Consider the following 13233-nt stretch of genomic DNA (forward strand, 5'->3'; position numbering starts at 1 on the left):
AGCCATTGGGGCTAGCATCTGTGGATATCCTCCATGCACTTGTCTGATCCTCACCCCATCTCACTACAAAGGTGGCCAGCATTAATAGGCAAAGTAACCTAGCCAGCACCTGCAAAGAGCCAACAACTCACAGCAAAAGGGACAAGCCTCATACAATGCCTTGTTGACCCCTGTAGCTGCCATGGGCTTCTCCCGAGACCTCACACCCTCTCTGCTCCTTTTGCAGCTACCCTCATTTCCCCTTCTTCACTTTGCTTCTCTGCTACCACCAGGGGGCGGCACAGGCAAGCACACAGCTGGACCGATGGAGTGGCCCCAGTGTGTGTGGGGAGGGACTGCATGGCCCATAGGTCCTCAGTTGTGGATCTGAAATGGGGAGTCAGGTTCTGTGTGCCCTCTCCTAGCAGGGAACCCAGCCACACAAACAAGCCTGCCCTTTCCAGGCTGCAATGCTTCCCAGGATGTTGCCTGACCCTTATAAAAAATAAACTCCTTGGTTGGAGTTTGATTGCCTTTGCATCACTGCCCTCCCAGAGTCCCTTATGCCAGCCTGACATGAACTGCACTTAATTCGTTTTCTGAGGACCTTATTCTCAGTTACTCCAGAAGGCAGGAAGATGTAGGAACATAGGGTCAGACCATCGCTCCATCTAGCCCAATATCCCCTACACTGACTGGCAGAGGCTCAGACAGGTGTTTCTCCCAGCTCTTCCTGGAGATGCCAGGGATCTTTTCTGCATGCAAAGCAGATGCTCCACCGCCAAGCTACAGCCCCTTTCCCTAACCTAGAATTAGAACCAATAGGTGGAAACTAGCAGGGGATCATGGCACATTCTGGCTGCAAAGTAGAATAAGCTTCCACCTAGTCAGATATGTTTGATAGTGGAACACCAGCTTGCCTTGGGAGCTGGCAGGATGCATTTAAAGAGAAGCGAGGTAGCAAGCAATGTCATAGATCCTGCAATGAGGAAGGGTGGGCTGGATGGCTTCTGGAGGTCCCTTGTGTTGCCTGCGATATTATAATTGGTCAGGAAAGGCCTAGGAGATCAGCCCTACTCTCTGGAAATGAAAGATTCCTGTGTTCCCTTGTGGTGTGGGGTTGCAGTAGAGATGTGGTTCTGAATCCACTGGCTCGCTCTGAGTGTGTGTTTTCAGGGTTGGCGTCAGCTCCCAATAACACCAGGCAGCTGAGAGCCCCCTTGGCACTGCTGCAGGCTTAAGACCTCCTCCCTGTATGTGTGTGTGTGTGTGGGGGGGGTGTCTTAAGAATCAACAAGCTGCCATTTTAAATTTCCCACAATGCCCCAGAGCAACACTAAATCAGGCTCCTCTGGGCATTATGGGAAATTTGAAGTGGCCGAAAGCACTGGTCTGAGAGCTGCTGCTGCTATGTAAGCCCACTGTAGGGGGCAAGGAGGAGAGCCCCTCACCCCCCCCACCAGGCTGGAGTTAATCCTGCGCATGCACACTCAAGAGACCTTAGACCCAGGCAGCACTGGTACAAGATAGCACAAACTCGGTCAACACTGGAGCAAAACTCAAAGGAAGAGGAGGCTCAGGAAAACATTGGAGAGCGGAAATGAAGAGGACAGGGGTTGAGGGGGAAAGTTAGCAGGGTTAGAAAAGGAAGGTAAGAAAAAAGTGGGGTCAGGTAGTATTGTTCTGCCTTCCACTTACCTGCGGGAGTCTAAACACCTTTTTCGCTTACAGTTCCTCAGAAGGGGATTTGTGAGGTAAGAAGGACACTGTGTCTCAGATAGTTTAGACTTAGAGGGGTGAGAAATTTTGTGGCAGCTGCTAACCAGAGGTGGCTTAGAGGCACTACGGGGCTCTTTAATAAAAGGAGTTTTTGTATGAGTTCTACAGAGACTAAGGAGGAGCAAGATGACAGCCAGGGCCACACCTTCAATGGGCTGTAAGGAGGAAGGCAGGCAGGAGGGGGCTGGCTGAGGGCAGAGTGAGATGGGTGGGGCAGTGGTCACTTTGATGGAGCAGCCTCCACAGCTTTGGTGATCACAACCCCACTCCTTTGCCAAGAAACCCAGAACTGCACACAACTGGACACGTTCGGTCAGAATTGATTTGCTACGTAATATTCCCCAAAGTGGATCCCAAAAGTTTGCGAACACTGATCACTGCTGTCCCTCCTCTCAGCTGTAGACCTCCTTTGTTTCAAGATGAATTTTATTAACGGTGTATTGCTCTTTTGTGCACTTTGTGGAGATCTTCAAAACCAAGAAGAGGGCTAGAAACAGGTTTAGTAAATACAGATAAATGAAATAAGCGGGGCTTGAGATTTATGGGAGACACCGGTGACAGCTTTTAGCTCCAGGGGGAACAAAGCAAACGTTTTCCAAAAACAACATTTCCATTTGTGTGCAGTTGTAGGATCCCATCGGAGGGGCCCACACTCAAGAATGCAGGTCACAGATTAGTTACCGTTTAACCATCTTGTTGTACTTACAATCAGGGGATTTAAAAGCACAGTGAAGGGCAGGAGGCTCTCCCCATTAATTCAGTGCATGCTTAAAGTTTAAAAAAACGAGGGCCCCACTCTGTGTTGCTGATTAGGAGGAAACAGGAGGTCCATACTGATGAATGCAATGATGTAAAGAGCAGGGAAGCCTAGGGAAAGGGGACCCTGAAGCTTGATTCTCCCACGGCCCAAAGAGTTTTCACACCCACTTCTTCCCACCCACTCTGCCACCAGCAACACAACACAACAAAAAGGCTCACTTACCACACCACTCGTCCACCCAGGCAAAAGCTTGCCTGTGGCCGATCAGCAAGATGTCCCGGATGGCCTGCAACCCAAAACTAGGTTAACAACTCCTCAGGTATCTTCTATCTTTTGGGGGGCAATAATCACAGCAAGCCCCATGGGGAGGGTCACCCCACTGTAACCACCGAAGGCTGCTATGCTAGCAGAGCGGTTGAGAGCCCTGCCAGCAGGAGGCAGCAATGCACAGACTGATCTCCTATGCTCCAGAGAAGCCTTCCCTGTTTTGGATTGCACCTCCCATCAGCCCCAGCAAGCATGGTCCAGTCAGTGACTGCCTAACCCTGCTATGAAGCCAGTTGCTCCACAACCTTGCTGAGACAACATGGATGGTTGGCTCAGCTGCAGAAGCACTGTCTGTGGTCCTGAACACACCCTGATCCTCCTCCAAGGTGCTGACTTTTGCCTTCCCCAGGAACCCAGGAACCTTTGAACTCCCCTGGCTTGAGCCACCAGCCCTCCTTGGAGGCGGACATTCCTGAGGATCACAACAGCAATCCATTGTGTTTCAGGGATGATGAGCTTTGTGGTCTAGCAACATCTAGGCAGGCACAGGTTCCCCACCCCGGCACAGAATATTGCTTTGAGGCAGGGGGATAATCTGTCTGATGAGAAGCAAGGACTTCTCAAAACTCAGGAAGGGTACCTCCCACACTCCCAGCAAAAGCAGGGCCCAGTCCATCCCTCCAGGTCCCCAAATGTCTCCAGGCTGAGCTCTCACCTTGTGAGCAAACTGCTCCACCCGTGTCTGCAGCCCCCACACCTCAAACTTGACCGTCACCAGCTTGTAGGAGCACATGATGGGTTTGGTATGCTCTCGCCAGCCCTCCCGGAGCGGGCCACGGCCAGTCTTGGTCGAGCTGAAGTACCGGAGATCCTACCAACATGGAGAAGACAAGTATAAGGAGACAGTGGACCTCCATTTGAATAGTTTTAGAGAAAGACTGGACAAATTCATGGAGGAGAAGGCTACCAATGGCTAGTAGCCATGATGGTTGCAATCTGCCTCCATGGTTGGAGGCAGCAGTTGCTGGAAACCACAGTAGGAGAGAGCGCTCTTGCACTTGGGTCCTGCTTGAGGGCTGCCCTCCAGGCATCTGGCTGGCCACTGCGAAAACAGGATGGTGGGCTAGATGGGCTGCTGGCTGATCCATTCATTTTGATGGGTCCATCAGACCAACACTGGGTACAGCCCTGGATTCCTGGACTACACAGGCCTTTGGTCTGATTCAGCAGGGCTCTTGTTAAATGGAGCCTCCACACTCAGAGGCAGTGTACCTTGGAATGCCAGTAGGTGAGGGATAAATGCAGGCAGAAGGCTTCCTGCCCTGCCTGTGGGCTTCCCAGAACATCTGATAGGCCACTGCGGACGATGGACAAGATGGGCCTTTGGTCTGATGCAGCAGGGCTTTCCTTACAGTCACAGCAGGACTCAGGCAAGGGAAAGGCCACACACAAACCTGGCTAGACAGGTGCCTCCCTGCCTCACGTTACCTCTAGGCTCCGGTAGTAGCGCTCTGGGATTTCATCAAAGGCGATGTCCAGGAATGTCACATCGTGGTCTCCCAATATGTTTTCCTTGTGGAAGATCTGGGAGGGCAAGAGGTAGAGAAAGAGATGGGGCTGTCAGGCCAGCAGCTTGGATGTAGGACAGGGCATGATGCACAACAACTGGGGAAGGCCGTAGCTCAGTGGCAGAGCATCTGCTTTGCATGCTGAAGGTCCTGGGTTCAATCCCCAGCATCTCTAGCGCATGCCTCGCACCTGAAATCCTGGAGAGCCTCTGCCAGCCGGTGGAGGCAATACTGAGCTAGGTGGACCAAGGGTCTGACCTGCCTTCTTAATTTGTGTCCCTCCAGATAATATTGGACTGAAACTCTCATCATTCCTGGCTCCTAAAGAACTGGGAGCTATAGCTTGTTTAGGGTGCAGAGAGCTGTTGGGAAACCCCTATTCCCTCCAAACTACAATTCTCAGAGTTCCCTGGGAAGAAGGACTGATTGTTAAACCCTTCTGTTAATTGTGGCTGTGAATGTGGGTCTCCTCTCAGCACTCTTAACAAACTACTGTGTCAACGATTTTTTTTTGCGGGGGGGAATCTAGATTGTAGATTGTAAGCTCCTCAGGGCAGGGACCTGTCCTCTGCAAAATGCCATGCAGCAGAAAGCCCTTTGCCAACCTGTCTCCAACTAGAGGACATCAGCCTGAAGTTTCAAAGAGCTGCAGCCAATCAGAATAGGACCTGCTGGCTAAATGGGGGAATGGACCACCGATTCCATACAAAGGAGAGGCATGTTTCCCCCTTAACAGAAGCTCCTGATTGGCCACACTGCAGAACAAGGAACCCAAGGCACCAAAGGATACCCTCCCCACCTCCCATTGCATCCTGTTGCCTCTTTGTTAGGGATGGCAGACAGTTCTGTGCCAGATTGAGAACTCTTCCCAATTAGCACTTACATTTGTGCTGTCTCCGCAGTTGTCCTCGTACTTGGTCTCTATGTAGATAGAGAACTTTGGCAGGAAAGAGCACTGTAAAAGAAGCGAGGAGGAGAATCTGAGAAGGTGAACCAGGGATGGGGAACCTGAGGTCCTCCAGATGTTAGCCATGCTGGCTGGGGAGGGGGAGGACAGATGCAGCTGGCAAAGAGGAAGGCAGGCAACTACCCCCTGCTAGTTGCTGCTCCTTCTCGCCTGCCTGGTCATGGATAACTCAACACCCAAGGGCATACTATGGACTCAGCTGCACAGCTGCAATTATAACGTTATAAGTGCATGTTAAAAATGTGACTCCAATGGCACTGGAGAGCTCAATGGCAAATTGCACATATATTTTATAGCGTGTTCCCCACCCCATAGCAATTTCATGGTGTTTTCTGTATCTGTGTAGATCCAGCCTGCGTGCCAGGGATGAAGGAGAGAGAAGTGATGACTGCAGCACTTGCTGAAAGACACCAGCTCGTTAAATCAGGAATGTGTGTCTAACAGTGTGGTCCTATACACAGTCACCTGGGAGCCAGTCCTATTGGACTCAACAGGGCTTACCACTGAGCAGAAAGGATTGAATGGGTGCAATGCTGCAAAAATGGCCAATAATTTAAAGGGCCAGGGTGGGAGGAATAAAGGAAAATGGAGGAATGGGAGGGTTCTGCCCAGACTGATCAGGTTATACTTCTTTAAAATGTATAGGTCTGGTAGCAAAGCCTAGATTATCTCTTTGTTTTATCTATTTATTATCACATTTATACCCCACCTTTCCTCCAAGAAGCTGAAGGCGGCATGCACGCCTCTCCCACTCTCCATTTCATCCTCACAACAACCTTGCGATGTAGGTCAGGTCACAAGAGAGAGTGACTGGCTCAAGGGCACCCAGTGGGCCTCATGGCTAAGTGAGAATTTGGCCCCAGTACAACACTCCAGTCACTACAGCACAGTGGTGCTATCATGCATTATAATTTTGGGGGGAGGGAAATCCAGCTGCCATCAACCGCTGCTAGCATGGCCAACGGCCCGAGGTTGGAGAAGGCTGGCCTAACCTACCTCGCAGGGTTCTTGTGAGGAAACAGTGGTGTTGGGGAGGCCATGTCAGCCACTATCAGCTTCTTGAAAGAAAGGGGAGGATAAACCGGGGGGATTTCACAGGCTGACTGCGACATCCCCAAACCAGTCCTTCCTTTCCTCCCTGTCGCATATTCACTTGTTCCCATGTGCAGCCTCCTGCCTGGAGGAGTTGGTGCTGCCTCAGGGCCACTCTGGAAGTCCAGGCTACAAGCCGTTCCTTTGGAGAAGCAGCAAAGTGCCTAACACGCAAGCACATCTTGGCACTTACCGTGTACTCTGAGCCGATGGCGAGGCGATTCCAGGAATCCGCAGGACAGCAGAGGAAAGAGACAGAGAAAACCAGCGATGAGATGGGGAGGGACAGTTGCCGCGGGAGCCATAACTGAATTTCCCTTGACAACTTAAGCCACCCAGCTCCAGCACAACAGCCCAGGCAGAAAGGAGAAGCACTGGCTAAGGTTCCCTGCACTCAGCCCCGTTCCTATCAGGAAAGCTGCAAATGGAAATCCAGGGAAGCCTTTTGCCCAGCCTAATGGGTGGCTCAGGAGTTGTATCCAACTAAAGTTCAAAAGATTCATATACCACTTGACTGTAGGAAACCTCAAAGCAGTTTACAAAGAGAATAAAACACTGAGATCATTCTTAAGAACAAAACATAGAAAAAACCCAACAAACCATAAATGCATTAGCATTCTAAATATCTGGATAAGCTTATCTAAACGTTTTCAGCAGGTGCCAAAGGCAGTACGGTGAAGACGTCTGCCTGACATCAATCTTTTATCGTGGCAGCTCCTACACTTTCGAATTCCCTTTTTTTATATATATATCTGTGTAGATCCATTCTATGTGCCAGGGACAGAGGAGAGAAAAGTGAAGATTGCAGCTACCTCACCCGACACTATTCCATTCTGGGGTTCTCAAGAGGTCTCTAGTTGGGCCCTGCAGAAAGAGGTTGTTGGGTGAGACGGAGATTTGTCTGATTCAGAAGAGCTCTCCTTACCTGTGATTGTGTACGGGTAATAGTTCCAGGCCTTCTCTGTGATGTAGAATATTCGTGGCGTCACAGCGCGAGCCCAGCTAGGCAGCTTGCTAATGGTGGGACAGCACAGCATAAAGGGGAAAGCAGAGAAAATCTTAAAATGGGCATGTCTAAGCCCAAGTAGGCAAATCTTTAGAACCCAAAAGGGATGTGTAAGTGCTGTAGCTCAGGGGGCAGAGGATCTGCCTTGCATTCATAAAGTCCCAGGTTCAATCCCCAGCATCTCCAGTTAGGGCTGGGGAAAGACCTCTGTTCAAAATCCTAGAAAGCACAGAAGATAAACTGAGGCAGAGAAACTGTAAGGCACCAGAGACTTTGCATTGCAGACTCTGACAGTTAAGGCCCAGGCCACTTATTCTAAACAGTGTTTTTGCCTGGCTGGAATGAGTCCTTGAACTCTGATACTGCCTCTTGCTTAGCTGGAAAGGGGCAGAGAGAGGTGTATGCATGTGTGTAGAAACTACTGTACAAAGGTAACGTTTACATCCATTGCTCTGCACATTTTTGCCTCAGGCAAAATGGCATGTGGCCCTTGGAATGTTCCCGAGAAGGAAATACGGCCCTTGGGCTGAAAAATTCCCTCCACCCAACAGCCAAATGCTTCCATGTGGCTGGAAGGAATGGCTGAGCACAGACACAAGGTTGTAACACCTGGGGCAGGGAAGGGAGAGGGAAGACAGGAGCGTTTCTTTGTCACTGTGTCGCGAAGGGCTCAGCAGGGGAGACGCTGGCTCTCGTGTCACTTTAGACCACCAGCTGAAGTCTCACCGGCTTTCCTGCAAACAGATCAAGCGATGCGGCACCCAAACTGTGGGGTGGGAAAAGGCAAAGGCCCCTCCGTCCCAACCGCTTTGATTATATTCTGCGCTCTATAAATAGCATCCCCCGAGAGGAGAATCGTGAGAATGCAGTCTAAAAATACCGCCCCCTCTTGCACGGATGGCTCCCGCAGCAGCTAGCGGTGCAGTGAGACAAGTCCACGCAGCCAAAGCTGTCTCCAAAACACACGTTCTGAGCCAATGGACAGTTGGGCAAAAGGGGACAGGTCTCGGCAGCCTAGGAGGGAAGCTTGCAGCGAGGGATGTGCATATGAGTGTGCGGAAGCAAGGGGAAGAAATGAAAGGGAGGAGCCGGGAAGCAGAGAGGGGCTGCCTGCCTGATCCATTATGCCGGGAGCATTTGGAAGCAAGGGGATTTAGCCTTGCTGAAGCTTATAAGCATTGCCTATTTTCAGCTGGGTGGGTGGAATGACAAGTAAAACTATTTGTAAGGCCAAGTACATGGACAAGCCAAGACGTTTTGCCATCCTGAGCATGTCAGAGAGCCAGAACAGAGCCTCTGCTTGGAAAGATGCCTGTAGCAGCTGTTGGTTTTGACGAATGGTAAGGGTTAGGCAGAGGGACACGGGTGGCACTGTGGGTTAAACCACAGAGCCTAGGACTTGCTGATCAGAAGGTTGGCGGTTCAAATCCCTGCGACGGGGTGAGCTCCTGTTGCTCAGTCCCTGCTCCTGCCAACCTAGCAGTTCGAAAGCACGTCAAAGTGCAAGTAGATAAATAGGTACCGCTCCGGCGGGAAAGTAAACGGCGTTTCAGTGTGCTGCTCTGGTTTGCCAGAAGTGGCTTAGTCATGCTGGCCACATGACCCGGAAGCTGTATGCCAGCTCCCTCGGCCAATAAAGCGAGATGAGTGCCGTAACCCCAGAGTCGGTCATGACTGGACCTAATGGTCAGGGGTCCCTTTACCTTTATAGGTTGGGCAACATGACGCTGGACTACAACTCCTACCAGCCCCAGTGTTTGGGGTGATGGCTATTGTAGTCTAGCAACATCAGCGGCAGAGTGTCTGTGTTGTATGCAAAAGGGTCCCAGGTTCAATCCCTGGCATCTCCAAGCAGAGCTAGGAAAGACTCCTGCCTAGAAACCCTGCAGAGCTGTTGCCAGTCAGTATAGACAATGCTGAGCTAGATGGACCAATGGCTTGGCTTGGTATAAGGCAGCTTCTTGTGTTCTTACCCCAAGCTAACACCACCTGTGCAAACTGCACACACGCAGATGCACAGACACACACACTCCCAGTCACGTTCAGCATAACCACCAGCTCTACAAGGCCTAGATTTGTTTAGCAGCAGTAGCAGAAAGGAAGCAGGAAATTTTAGCAAAGCACAGTAACTTCCTCATTCCACTCTGCTCTGGTGCTTCTAAGCCAGACATCACTGGAAGTCAGCCAAAGGAGCCAGCACTCCACTAACTGGCTCATCAATGGGCTGAGAGATAGGGCTGGGGGGCAGCTCTCTGCAGGTGGCTACAGCAGCTGCCACAACTGATGGCTGCTACTGTCACAGAGAGGCTTCTCTCCTTGTGCAAGCTTTATGTAGAGCTCACATATGAACCAGGGTCACAGCGATGGGCAGCAACTACCACCACCAAGTCAGCTGGACTCTCCCACCAAGATTTACAGAGAAAGAGGATTATTTCAAGGAAAGGCTGTAGCTTAGTGACAGGGCATGTTTTGCATACAGAAGGTCCCAGCAACTGGCATTCAGAGGCAGTGGAGGCAGAACACAGATGTTGTGGAATACTAGAGATGTGCATGTTGGGGCTGATGAGAGTTGAAGCTGAAAAATTATGGAGGACACTAGATTGGGCAAAGTGTGAACTTGGGTTCCTCTAGGCCAGTGGTCTCCAACCATAGGTCCCCAGATGTTGGTGGACTACAACTCGCATGGTCCCTATTAGCTAAGTTGGCTGGGAATGTTGGGAGTTGTAATCAAGAACATCTGGGGATATTTCAAAAACCTCCTATGGAGGAGCAGTTTGAGAACAAAACGTGGGTGCATGGCCTTGTGGTTAAAGTTTACAAGGATTTTTTTTTCTTAGTGGCAGGAGTTCATCAGATTTCCTGCTCAACTGGTTCTCTGTGTTCTAATGGCTTTTCTTTGTCTCACCAAATGCCAAGATTTAACTTTTATTGTCTCTTGGTGAAACTTTCCTCTGCTCTGTCCAGTTCTCTGGAATTAATGTCTACAAAATAAAGAGGCAGAGCAGCCTTTTCCCAACATGGTGCCTTCAAGCTGCCAAAGAAAGACAACTAGACAATGCTCCAATCTCGGGGGGGGGGGGGGGAGAGCAAGCAATGCATAGGTGCAGGATCTCTCTCTCTCTCACACACCCACACCCACCCCTCTATTCTGCCTTGTGGATGCATTGCAGGAAACCCTGACCAGCACCCAATTTTTCCAAAGTGCAAATGTTTCAGGACAGTGTTGACCTTTTAAAGAGAAGGATACGCTTCTCACCCTTCCAGTGTGCATAACAGAGATGGGGAAGCTTTCTCAGCCCGAGGGCCACACCCCCTAATTGGGAATCTTCTGGGGGGCATGTGCCAGTGGTGAGTGGAGCAATTTATGTGATTCTTTGTACAGCTGGCTACATTCTAGCTGCACAAAGCCCAAGTTTTCTATACCTCCAGGAAGCTAGAGGTGTTATTACAGTTTAAGGACACATTTCAGGTAGGAAAAAACACTCAAGAAGGGCAGCCAGTGAAGGGTGTGGCTTGGGGAGTGTCCCAAGGGCCAGACAGAGAGGTCTGAAGGGCCACATTCAACCCCCAGAGCCAAGATTCCATCTAGGTCCGCATAAATTTTTGCCATCTAACAAAGCCTAGGAAGAGAGAAGGTCAACCAAGGCAAAGAATCACAACATTTGGGGGCGGTCACTGAGAAGGCCCTTCCTCTTGTCCCTGTCAGCCGAGCCGCCTCAATACGATACGATACGCTATCTTTATTGCCATTGTCCCATACAGAACAATGAAATTGAAAAATCTACATAAGATATTCAAAAACCCCTAAAAACTCTGAAACCCCATTTTAAAATACAATATACTCCTATAGAGACTCCTTATACTGCGTTTAAAACCAGAATTGCATTTGGGTAGAAACTGTTTCTCAGGCGGCTAGTCCTAGTCTTTATAACCCTGTACCTTCTTCCAGAAGGCATGACACAGAGAAGGGCCTCTCTGCCAGATCTTAGGGTCTAGGAAGTCCTTCACACTCAGCTGTGCGCATACACTAACATGCCCCGCTCCATTGACAGGTATGCCTGCACTGCAGAGAGCACCTTTGTGAGGAACGGGTCAAGTCAAGCAGAGACAGCTCCGTAGGTGGCAGATGTGAGCAAGGGGAGGGGGAGGGCTATGCCTTTTGTCTCCAGCGGTTTTCAAACAAAAGCCAGTCTTGAGTAATTGTCAGAATCCATGACAAGTTAATTGGAAAGCGAAGAACAAATGGGGAGAACAGCAAAACACTGAATCAGCAAGGTACAGCTGGTGGGTGGAAGGGGACGACGACGATGATAAAGCTCAGTGGCAGAGCACGTGTTTTGCATGTACAAACTCATACCCCACTGGCTAATCTGAGCATGGGCATCCACATGGGATGGGAGAGCTCCCCCTCCCAGAAGAACCATAACCCCCAGATCTTCAGCTTTCATTGTACAAAATGAAAAGGCTTGGCCACACCCGTACCATGCACAATACTACATGGCCCCAACTGCACGATATGTGTAAAGCAGTATTGTACTGCTTTTAAGCAGTTGTGGCTTTCCCCTCAAAGAATCCAGGAGCTTTAGAGTTGTTATGAGGCCCCTATTCCCTGCCTAGAGTGGTTTAGCAGGCAATTCCTCTTCCTAGGCAAGTCTTGAGAATTCTAGCTATCTGAGGGGTCTCCTGACAACTCTCAGCAACTCTTAACAAACAATGCTTCCCAAGGTGTTTGGAGGGAAGCCATGACAGCACAAAGTGGCGTGAGAGTGGTTTAAATGTATAGTGCTTTTTAGAACGCTTAAAAAAATATTGTTTGGTTCTGGTTGTGTTTCTTGCCTGGAGGCTCCTCAGGAGGAACGATGGGAGATAATAATCTCAGATCATAGCAGATGAAGATGATGGACTTTTTGGAGCTAGCTGACCTGACCGGAAGAGTCCACGACCAGAAGGAGGAGGAGTATCAAGAGGAATGGAAGAAGTTTAAGGATTATTTAGTTAAATATGTTAAGATAATTTAAATAGAATTACTTGTGAGTAACAGATTGGCCTAGGATTTAAATATGTGAAATTATATAATACTATGGATAGAAGTAAAAATGAAAAGAAAGAAAGAAAGATGTTAGTTGAACAAGTAGATCTTATATGAACATAGTGTTGGAAAACTGCTACAAGGAGCTATATGGAAACTCAGCCTGGGGGATTTGAGGAAGTCACCCAACAATGATAACAAAAATGGGACTATAACAGTTAGGATAAATGTTTGTTTGTTTGCTTGCTTGCTTTTTGATATAGTAATGTTTTTCTTGTTTGTTGTTATGTTTGTTATAAATTTGGAAAATCAATTAAAAAAATTGAAAAATAAAATAAAATCTCAGATCATGATTTCTTTTCTTTTTTTAAAAAAAACAAAACCCTACCCAAAACCACACACAAAAAGATAACAACAAAAGCCACTGGCTGGCTTCTCACCTGGAGAGGTGCACACGTTTTTCGGTGAACTGGCCACAGCCGTGGACAGGGTCTTCGTGGGGCTCATTCTTCACCACTTCCACACCTTCCCCTTTGTCGCTCTCTTGGTGGCTGTGCTTGCTGATGGTGTACAACTGCCCAACACGGTACTGTTAAGGAAATACAAAAGACTTGTCATCTTGCACAGCTCAAGAAGCCGAGTTGAGGGGGCCGAGTGGGGAGGACTGAGAGCCTGCAATTCTCTCAGCCAAACAAACTCTGCTTGCCTGAAGCCGGACTGGCCTGTTGAGATATGAGACGCAACACAGAGGCATTCCTGTTATTTCCAATGTGTGGGTATAAGTGC

General features: G+C 49.4%; 1 protein-coding gene across 1 annotated transcript in view; it reads right to left on the reverse strand.

Moving 5' to 3' along the window:
* LOC310692719 (cytoplasmic phosphatidylinositol transfer protein 1-like) overlaps positions 1–13233 on the reverse strand; it is a 47653-nt gene that overhangs the window by 7208 nt on the left and 27212 nt on the right. Inside the window, exons 3-9 of the mRNA XM_083473909.1 lie at positions 12888–13036; positions 7338–7426; positions 6606–6613; positions 5237–5308; positions 4274–4369; positions 3501–3656; positions 2741–2804 (exon numbers count right to left, since the gene is read on the reverse strand). Coding sequence (XP_083330035.1) covers positions 2741–2804; positions 3501–3656; positions 4274–4369; positions 5237–5308; positions 6606–6613; positions 7338–7426; positions 12888–13036 — 634 coding nt within the window. The remainder of the gene's footprint in view (positions 1–2740; positions 2805–3500; positions 3657–4273; positions 4370–5236; positions 5309–6605; positions 6614–7337; positions 7427–12887; positions 13037–13233) is intronic.

This window comes from Podarcis liolepis (assembly GCF_965112155.1).
Source record: "Podarcis liolepis genome assembly, chromosome: 14".
Classification (NCBI taxonomy): Eukaryota; Metazoa; Chordata; class Lepidosauria; order Squamata; family Lacertidae; genus Podarcis; species Podarcis liolepis.